Here is a 10,762-nt window from a genome sequence, read left to right as displayed (position 1 = left end):
TCCAATTGTGCTTCTGTAGTAACATGCATGCTATATTTTACTTTTAAATCCAGCCTATCTCTAAGGATTAGATTATCACAACTACATACTACAAGGAGATACTATGGATTCTCGTAAGTGCTGCACCTACAGTAAGATGGGGTAAGGCAGTCTCACATTGGATCATTAAGCACAGATGTACTGCATGGAAACCTCCTCTGAACAGATCCAAGTTGTACAGTCAACCTGAGTCACTAACAAAAGTAATTCTAAAGCATTAGCAATAGTGTTTTGGCTTTTGAAAGTCAACAGGATACTTTTCTCCTGCTTGTCCATAGTTTTCATGTTATACAATACATCAAAATACTACACATCCCTCTCCCTGGACTGGAGTTTTGCAAGCTTCACTAAAAGCAAGAGGTGCTGAAATGTCTTAATATAGGGTTTTGTCCAAGTCCCTAGTCTCAGCTTCAAATGATGCTTGAAGTTGTACAAAACAGAAATGCCCAACTGGATGACATGGTGTCAGTAGACCTAGCCTAATATTTTTACCTCCTTTTGCTACTATTGGCAGGCCCAGCCATTGTCTATGGACCTTTCTTGACATTGAAGAATTGAGACAATACAGCCCTGCTTAAGTCTTTCAGTATCCACATATGCAGCTGTTGGCTGTTAGCTTACCTATCTATGCCTGCAATCAGAGTTTGAATACCTATGCCTCTCCCACCTTCTAGGGCAGCAAACATCAGAGTTCAATATTCTCTGCATGAAGTGCTTTGTTACTGGAATCAAAGATCCTTAGTTCAAAGGGCCCCTCAAGGACCATCAAGAGCAGGGTTGCTCTTCAGCTTCTCACTCCCCAGTCTGTACTCAGAGCCAGGGTTTCCTGTCCCAGGTGCAGAATCAGGCATTTTGTAACAGTCCAGCTCTGTAATTTGTCTTGATCTCTCTGCAGGGCTTCCCACCCTTTGAGGATGTCCACAGCTATCACTGGCAAACTTTGGATAGTTTTCTGTCCTGCATCAAAGTTATTTATGAAGATGTTGAAGAGAACCGGGCCCATTATAGAGCTCTGGGGGAGCCCCACTAGTGCCTGGATGCCAGCCTGATGTGACTCCATTTACTAGAACTCTTTGCACTATAAATTTAAAACTGATCTACTGCAGCGAGTGCTGCCTTGTTCTTTCACTGCACAATGTAACAAATGATAGCCCAATATTCAGTTTATTCACTGTATCGTCATTTTTCTGTGATTATATGAATTTGATAATTCTCCTTTAAAAGAAAGGAAAGGCTTCTCAGCTTCATTTTGAGTATACTTTCCATAGTTCTACGAGAAATTAAAGCTAAGCTGGGTCCTGAAGTTAGAGGCAGACAGATCTTACAAATATAATTTTGCACAAGTCCCATCTAGCTCAGTCTCACTTATTAATAGATTTTATTCACCTGATAAGCTCACAGATAAAGCAGTAACAGCAAAAAGACTGAAAGTGCAAGCATGACAGCTGAACAAAATATGCCATTTGTGGACTTAAGCTTTCCACTTGAATGGCAGTAAAATTAATTTTCCTCCTTTGACAGCACTGTCACCTTGACCACAGCTGGTGTCTTCACAGCATGCACACAGAACAAAATGTCAAGGTTCACAGCACATACTGTATGACTGAACAATCAGTAAGTCACTGACACCTTTGATGGTTGCTTAGGAAGTTTTCAAACACTTGAGCAGGAAACACTACATTCTCAGAAGTCCAGCAACAGAAAATTTAGTACAACTGTTAAGATATTACCTAAGAACTACAGGTGGGTATGCAGGTACATACACAGATAAGAAAGCAGCAGAAGAGTCTAAAAACTAAAATTTTATTTCAATCATTTAGGAGTAAATGATATAGGCCAGCCCTCCGCAAAAGTAATTACATTTAGAGAACAGTTACTTCCTTTTACAGTGTAACACAGCAGATTTCCTCCTCAGAGCATGTTTATGCTTCCCAGCTTTTTTCTTCTGTTCTGGAATAGTAAGCAAGCTTTTTTTGAAGACCCCCTGTTGAGTGATGGTAGAAATTGTACCTTTCTTTGTAGGTGGCTCTTCTTCTGCAGTAGGCTTATTTTCCAAGCAACGTTTTCTTCCTACTTCCAACACAGTTTCCTCACAATCCTTGAATTGTCTGCTTTCAGTCACTTTGTTAGAGCTCTTCTCTGCTAATTTTCTCTTACTGGTAATCAAAGTGTTCTCCTGTGTTAAAATAGGATCAATTGCTTTGAAGTTGTACAAATTGAACACTTAAAAGGCTTAGTAACTTCTACACAAATATTTTTACAAATCCTTTATGGGTAAGGTGCGTAGGGGTTGTCGGAGGAAAAGTCAGTGAAAGATCAGTTAGTTAAACCAAGAGCTCCTGCAACTTCCAGATACTAAGAAACATAATACTTTGCATTGTACAGGAATAAAAGGAAGACTAGAGAATCACAAAATGCAGTCCTTTCATTAAGAGGACTTAATTTACCATGTGAAAACTATTTCCAGTGCCAAAAGAGTTAATGAAATTTCCAATTTGTTAAAGGGCACACAGTCTGTTCTACAAATTCATCACTTGCTGATCATGGTTGGTAGAGTTGAGAGCTTTAATATAGCCTTCAGCAAAGCCAAAAATCTTTGTCCAGACATGTTTAATGCAATTTAAAAGCCATGTCAGTTCTGCAATACATACTTCAAATACCTATTTGACTAAGAAAAAGGTTGTTCACTTGCATGACATGTGGCAAGCCATGTGGTTGTCAATCATTCATGTATTTCATTAAAAAAAACCACAATAGACTATGGAGTTGAGGTTTGTGGTCATGTTTAAAATTTCATGCCACACAGACTCATGGAACCACTGGATAGTTAAAGCCTTGCTCTTGGAAGGAGCAGTAAGTCATCACAATAGCATTCATACTATTGACAAGTTAAGCAGCTGTGAGGCAGAGAGAACACAAAATAAAGTATGGCCAAAGCTTTGAGTTCACAGTCTAAGAAATTATCAGAGTGCTGACTAAAACGGTCTCTCAACTACTTCAGGTTACTGGACACCAGGTTCAAAAAAAAAAAAAAATTCCAAAAAACCTCTCACTGTGTGCTTTGATATTTTTTTACTTGTATACATTTAGTGAAGCTAGCTTCCAGCACTCAGAAGATATCATTAGACTATACAATTTCAAGTTTCATTAATCACATCAGAAATGGAGATACCTGTGTCATACCTTCTTAATTCAAACTCTGCTCAATACATCCACATTAACAGTCTTCCCTTGAAAGTGTGCGAGCATGTTGGTGGTGGGTGGAACACAGATTGTTTTTCCCTACTTTACACAATTACCATCTTTTTTCACATTCTTAAATTCTAACTTAAACTAAAATTGACTTTTGTTGTACCAAAACCTCATTTTATTCCTCTTTTATTTTTTTATCAGACAGTGATGTACTTCCTCTATTCTCACGGTATTAAGTCCTCACAGTTTGAGGTCTTTATCTTTTTTTTAATGCCTCTTCAGAATCTCATCTAGAGTCCTCCAATAATAAATTCAGATCAGTATTTCTGAAAGTCTCATTATTTACACACACCCCACTAACATTTTGCTGTGGGTTTAGTGTCAATGCCAACTGACCTGCTATCATTTGAAGTAAATATCAATTATTTAAAGAAAATGACAATTTTACAAAGTCCATTATAAACACATTAAGATTTTTTTGTATTAGAAAATTAAGATGTCTAAGACTTACATAGTCTTTTATGGTTTCTTCTGAACTGGTTATCTGACCCTGTAGTTTCATAATCGTTTCATCTTTTTGCTTCACAATGTCAATCAGTTCTTGAATCCTTTCATTTTGTATATTCATTTTCTTGAAAAAGAAAAAAAGTTCAGTGTTAAATTGAACTCTACCATGCTTTTTAGAAGCAATATGAGTTAAATTATTCTTGATATAAGAAAAGGCTAGAAGCATAGTCCATTAGCATTTCAAGTTATTTGAATTTTGTATTAAAGCAAACAATTTTGCACAAGTTTTTTTTGAGAAAGTTACCTCAGTTGCTTTTTTAAGTTGCTCAGCAGACTCATCCAATTTAATCCTCTGTATTTCAAAACCTGTAACAGGAAAAAAGCCTATATAACATAATCATCCATCACAGTTTACTCAGTAATCCATGTCTTTGTGTCTTCTGATACTTCAGTAGTTTTTGAATGCATTTATTTTCAAGTTGACTTCTACTAGGACATTTCAAAAGTTGTTTACATTTTCTGAACTGGACATTTGAGACTTGCAACCCATTCAAAACAGAGATCACATCACAAGATCTCCGCTGAGATAATTATGAGGTGCTGCTAGCTTTTCCTTCAAAGTTCCACATGATGCCTGAATACACTGCATCAGCAAAACAAAGAAGCACAGAGATTACAATACAAGGAAATCAATAACTTTAATGCTTTACCGCACAATTCTTACGTCTGCAATTGATAATTTTAAGTTTCTTCTTAAAAATGAAATAAGCAAGGCCTATAGAATTGTTTAACCTGAACATGCACAAAACAATGGATTACCACCATTATACATATGATTTGGTTACACAGTCTCATTCAATGAGCTTAATATTCCTATTTTACAGTACTTAATTCCCTTTTCTTAATTTGTGTCTTTCACATTACACTTAGAACCAGCTTACCTTTGGCTTTCTTTTCCAGCTCTTCCTTGGTCTCAAGTAGTTCAGCAGTTATTTTTGCCAGCTGTTTTTCAAGGCAACCTATTGTTTCCTGTGGGTCCTCTAAGGACACAATGTACTGGTGTGCTGCTTCTGCTTGATTTTTGATAACAGTGATATCATTTTGCAGAGAATCAATAACACCCCCAAAATCCATGTAGGTATCTGTGTCTGTGCTGTTTTCTTCATTCTGGAAGAATTTAGATTCATTTAGAAATGGCAAATAATTACACAAAAGCCATTATTTATACAGAAAATATGGAAGATTGTTAGGAATTCTAATATATAAGTAGTTATAATTCTGACTGCAAAACCATCTTGTAGGCTTATATGCACTCATTGCCAGAGTCTACCTTCACACAGCAGTTTCCAGTATCAAGCTAGAGCTACTTTATTTTTATAACAGTTAATTACCCACTATTACATTTCCCCTTGTATCTCCACTAAAACATCCCCTCCAAGCTTACTATAAAAGCTAGCATATTTTAAACCATTGAAAATATTGAATGAACAGAGCAAGCAAACTGTTTTAGAAGGAATGCATCTAAGATTTTCATGACAGGAAAAGTTTGTAAGGTCAGATTAGTCTGTGGTAGCTTACAGTAAGTTATACCCAAAAGACTTGCTTTACATATTGCCTCTTTTCTTAAAAAAAGTTTAAAACTTTTAAGAGTCTAGATTCTTGAGTCTAGATATGGCTTAAGTGGATGAAATATTCTCATTGCTTGAGTTGTTGCTACTATTGCTCTATAAGACAAGTCTCTGTGACTATGCCAGCACAGTCCATATGCGGGGCCTGAAGTCAGCCTCAAAGATTTTAAATAAGGCACTAAATGCAATGTATTTTATAGCATTAAAAATTTGCAGATTTCCCCCCAATTTCTTTGTACAGAATAATTGTCATTTTTGTGCTGGAGAAATGCAGAAAACCCCAAAAATTCCTGAATCCCAAGGCTCAGCAACTTCACCTATTAAATAAGATAAACATATCTTGCTAAGGACACAGTCATATTGTGTGCAATTCCTTGAAACCATCCCTGGTATTTCTTGAGAAATACAATGACCATAACAGGTAGTTAGTAAAAGGGACATTTGCAGCAAACAGATAAAAATACCAGAGGTCCAGCTTGCTCACTGTAAGGCTGATCTTGTAATTTACTTTTCTCATCAGCATTTTTTGAACAACTCTTTACAAGTTCCTTGAAGATTTCCAGGCGTTTTTCATTATTTTCTTCAAGCTGTTCTCGTTCATTAGAAAGGCGCTCCCTAGAGTAGAAAAAAAAACAAGTCAGCTAAAAGCTAGCCATGAGAGGCCAAAACATTATTAGTACAGTCACCTATTAACAAAGATGCTTTCATCTTTGTTATCTTTCATCTTTATTTTGGCACAACAAAACAATACACAAAATAATGCTGCTACCCTAAACCAGAAGTATTTTTCACACACATAAGAATAAGAGAGATACAAATACACAGATTATGGATAGCACTAAACAAAAAGCATTTTTTCTAAGCTGCTTGAGATAGTATGTTTGGAGTATCACTAAAGCAAAAAGGAACCAAAGAATTTGCAAATGTCACTCTCTACAACTTACCAAAGCAGATCTTCCCTTAGAAGGGTTCTACAGGAAAAAAACCTACTTAAAAATTATACACACACATTCCTACCCATCCCACAGAGAAATCAAAGCCTTTCCTAAAAAGCATTTTTCCTCAGCTCGTAATCCAAACAGAAACCAACACATTAACTGATGCAGTAGAAGATCAGATCTAGCAGGAGACTGAGGTCTCTTTGTAAGGAGAGATTTAAGAAATAAGTAAATTTACTTCCACTTGAATTTTAACAAGTAACTTCAAAACCACTTAAAGCTACTTACTTGAAATTTATTTCCCGTTGAGCAAAATAATCCGTAAATTCTTGTACCACTTCTTCACGAATTTTTATTTCCAGCAATAACTTATTTTTCTTTTCAGTAATAAGTCTGTTCCTCAGCTCTTCTACCAAGTTCACCAGCATCTAGAATTACAAGTAGCATTATGCTTTTCATAAAGAAATACTTTACCACAAGTGAGATTTTTCCCATTTCTCAAACCCTACAACACTTTACTCTGCAGCTGGAAAAATTTTTTTCTGGTTCTTTTATTAGCTTATTCATAAACAGAAGGATTTGTGAGTAGATTGCACTACCTGTTTTTAACACAGCAATTTAGGTTAGCACAGAATGGGGATTTCCAAATAACACTAAGTTTATAACAAAAATTCTTAAAGTTATCTTTAAAGATGGACTTAAGACCCACAGCGTTTGGCCTTTTTTTCCCAGATGTCCCTTTTTGGGTATTAATGAAATCTCCACAAAATGGTCTCTAGCCCTCTGTTCCCCTGCTCATTGTCTTCCCCAGAAGTGACTAAAATTGCTGTTTTCTAAAGAACAGTGTCCCGAGTTTTCTTGTGTATAAAGTAACAAAGGAACAATTTTGTGTTGCTCAAAAAATAGGTAATATCTTCTGTATATTGACCACAGGATACCAAAAGAGAAAACCAAATCTGCAATTCTTACTGCTCAGTTTGCACTTTGACACATTTCATAGTTTCCCTACAATAAGCACCAAGGCATAAGTAATCCCACTTGTAGTTCCAAACACTGGATTTAGGGAGAATAAGGCAATGAGGGGGGAATGAAAAAAAGGTGAGATGGAAAAGTCAGAAGAATACATTGCTTCAAGGCTCCATGCTATAATTGTACTTAAAGTAGCCCTGGCACATACCATGTATTTTTCTTTTGCAATAACAACCTCATTTCCTTCATTTTCCTCCACTGCTTCTTCTCCTGACATACTGGGCTGTTCCTCCATCTCCTCACCATTATGATCTTCAAGCACATCTTCCAAAGTTCTGTCCCATAGGATAGTAGCTCTTTTCCTTGGGATTGGCATTCTAGTGACATTAAGCAGAGATGATTCTCCTTCCAATTTCTGGCCAAATGACTGATCTTGGGGAAGAATAGATGTGTCCATAACTAAAACCTACAAAAAAAAAAAAAATCAAGGACAAAAAGTTATTGGTATTTTTTAAAGCTCCATTGGCACTTTAAAGACCTGTTGCATTCTCCTATAGGTCTTCTGAGCAGAGTACTCTCCCTGCTTACCTATTCTCTGTTCAGAGTCACTACTTAGATCAGTTTCCAGCTAGAGTAAAGTTGTCACATTATAGCCTAACCCTTCTTTGGATCCCAGGAACACCAAGTTTCACTAAATGGATAACCTACAACAGATTGTGTAATGGACAAACACCATCCCACAAAATCTAATTCTTTCACAGCTCCATAACCACTACAGCTTGCTCCTTCTGGTATTGTACTTAACTTGCCCAAATTCCAAAGGAATGGGCTTAACTGTCAACAAAACTTTCCCATGGCTTCCATTAAAGCTACATGATTGATCCTCTACACTTACATCTTTCAACTTTGCCAAAGTTACATCACTGCACTTACTCCTACTGACTCTGCTTCCACCTTCCCACTGAAGCCTCTGTGAACATAAAGATGACCTTTCACACTCTTTGGTGCTCAATCTATTTTATCAGTACTTCAGATGAGCAACATAAGAGAGCAGTAGCATATGGGACAGCTAGATGTGAGAGCATGTTGTATCTGCAGAAGAAATTTACCCAGATCTCAGGAAAATTCTTCCAAATATAGTAAGTTTCTTATTAGGCTGGATGTTTCATAGGAGTTACAGATTTTCAGTAGATGCTTCCACCCCCATATTCCAAAGGAAAAAAGTCCCAATAAAGTCTCTTTAAAAGCTGTAGGAGATAAAGCTCAATCCAGAGTAATTAAAAATATAACTGCAGTACAAGACAAAAAAAATCTTAATAACTAAATTCATATTCCTAAAAGGGAGAGAACCTGCTCTTTAAAGCAAATCAAAAAGTTACTGATCAACAAAATAAACTAAAACACACTTACTTTTTGTGCAATGGCTGAGAACTTTAGCACATTGAGTGTTTCCTCATATGCTGATGCGCATTTGCTGATGTTTACTATCATGTACACCTTCCCCTTTCCACTGAAAAATCCTTGAAGGAAATGAGTTAACTTACTTTCCCGAAAGGGTATGTGCTGCTGCAACCTTTAAAAGGCAAACAAACAGATGATCACAAATTGGCTAAATTCCAGTCAGTGTAAGAATTATCCAGCCTGAAGACTTGGAAGTTTCACTCTTACTATGGCATTAGTGACAAAGGTGTTTTAAATATAAATCTTAAATTTATATTTATTCCAAAGCTTGATAAGACAAGCTCAAAACAAGGAAGTAAAATCACTAACATCTGTGATAGCACATTTAAAGAGTGTTATAATTTAAGTGATTTAATTAAAAAGCAAAACAAGGCAAGTTTAAAGATAACTTTTGTTTATCAACAAGACTCCAGTATAGACATCAGAAATCTGTACATTTTCTACCAAAAATTTAAGTGTTACTATTGTATATTTTAAACAATAGCTTTTAAACATTGTAGGCAATACCTAAAAAACCACAACCAATTGGCAATTCATAGGACTTACTTTGACTGCTGACAGTTCTTGAGCGCATTGATACACTTGCCTAGAGTCAAGAGAGAGGTATTTATATTTCCACTCTCTTTCAATCTGTCACCCTCATTGCGTGTCTTGGTATATCTTTCAGAACCAGCCAGATCACACAATGACAATCTGAAAGCAGACAAGGCAAATCAGTGAATTTACTTTAAAGATGCACTAATCATCTGCTTTTAAAAATGATCACATTTCCTCATCCTTCTCAAGTTTGCTTGCCTAATAAAATTTCCTGCCATTTTCTGCTAAATATTTGCCCAACATGCTTCCTATTCCACGCCACCCACCACCTCTTCATCTTCTTCCTTCTGGACACTTGTATAGTTCAGGAGTAAAGAAGCAGGAGAACCTTGTAGAGGAGTAAAGAAGTCTGGCAGAACCTTGTGCAGTGTAGAGGTGACAAGACACAACAGCACTGACACCTGATGGCTTGAGGGACAGGGCCAAGCACTGTATGAGGGTGGAAGTGGGGAGTCACCATACATGCAAGAGGCACTGCCAGTGATCACTGGGTGCAGAACCAACACATCATCATGGAAGCTAACTGACAACTGCATCACGAGAGACAGACTGTTCTGAACTTACTCATTGACTCGGGTCACCCTTGGTATTCCTGAATCTTCAATTTTTAGTAGTTTAACTGTGAATATGCTGTGACTAAAAGGAGAAATTGAAATCAGCAGAGAAGTGATAAAGTAGATCAATACATTCAAAGTATTTTTAGCCTCTACAACTTCTGTTCAAAATGCTGTTTAATCTGTCAATACATCTAAGCATACACAATCAGACAAAAATTTTAAAGATATGTTTATGTAGCGTGTATTTTGATTTTTACTGAGATATGTAGGTAAATACTTTTGTATAGTATTTGAAAAAATACTGTGAGCTTTAGTACAGATCCACCCTACTCAAGAATTGAATCCCTTTGGCTTAAGCCATTGTGCCACACACTGCTAAAGGACACCAAACCTGAACCTAGAAACGTGGACCTTGCTAAAGCCTTTTCTCTTCCTAGAAACCATAAGCTATGTTTTAGTTTCTCCTTCCCCCCCCCACCCATCATCCTATGCTCAGTGCTATTCAAAATGTTTCTTACCTTCTACTGGAGCAATTATTTAATTTCGTGCTTGCAATACTCTGGTGTTTCAACCCCAGTTTTAGAAGTCTAAAAGCTTCTTTAGAGTCAGAAATCTGAATCCACTGCAGATCTTCAGGAAGAACAAAAAAGGTTTTTTTTAGGTAACATTACCAAAATAAGTATTATGGGGATAACGTATGCACAGCAAGGATACTACATTTACTTGAGGCGTAGAAACATTTTACTGCATCTGCTTTAGACAGAAGTTGTGATGATAAATCAGTTCAAAATGCCTCCTCTCATAGGAAAGGAGGGGCAAGTACATCACATCATTTCATCATTCTATTAGTACATTAAATATGTTCCATTCAAAT

General features: G+C 36.6%; 1 protein-coding gene across 5 annotated transcripts in view; it reads right to left on the bottom strand.

Moving 5' to 3' along the window:
* KIF20B (kinesin family member 20B) overlaps positions 1–10,762 on the bottom strand; it is a 33,827-nt gene that overhangs the window by 14,547 nt on the left and 8,518 nt on the right. For all 5 annotated transcript variants that reach the window (XM_085582523.1, XM_031505256.3, XM_085582525.1 and 2 more), the window contains exons 9-19: positions 10,407–10,518; positions 9,896–9,967; positions 9,281–9,427; positions 8,684–8,846; positions 7,482–7,739; positions 6,593–6,732; positions 5,831–5,981; positions 4,680–4,905; positions 4,043–4,104; positions 3,743–3,862; positions 2,050–2,215 (exon numbers count right to left, since the gene is read on the bottom strand). In XM_085582523.1, the coding sequence (XP_085438649.1) occupies positions 2,050–2,215; positions 3,743–3,862; positions 4,043–4,104; positions 4,680–4,905; positions 5,831–5,981; positions 6,593–6,732; positions 7,482–7,739; positions 8,684–8,846; positions 9,281–9,427; positions 9,896–9,967; positions 10,407–10,518 (1,617 nt within the window). The remainder of the gene's footprint in view (positions 1–2,049; positions 2,216–3,742; positions 3,863–4,042; positions 4,105–4,679; positions 4,906–5,830; positions 5,982–6,592; positions 6,733–7,481; positions 7,740–8,683; positions 8,847–9,280; positions 9,428–9,895; positions 9,968–10,406; positions 10,519–10,762) is intronic.

The sequence above is a fragment of the Lonchura striata genome, chromosome 6 (assembly GCF_050655825.1).
Source record: "Lonchura striata isolate lonStrDom1 chromosome 6, ASM5065582v1, whole genome shotgun sequence".
Taxonomy (NCBI): Eukaryota; Metazoa; Chordata; class Aves; order Passeriformes; family Estrildidae; genus Lonchura; species Lonchura striata.
Note: the sequence above shows the minus strand (reverse complement) of the source record. Positions and strands in the feature narration are given on the sequence as shown.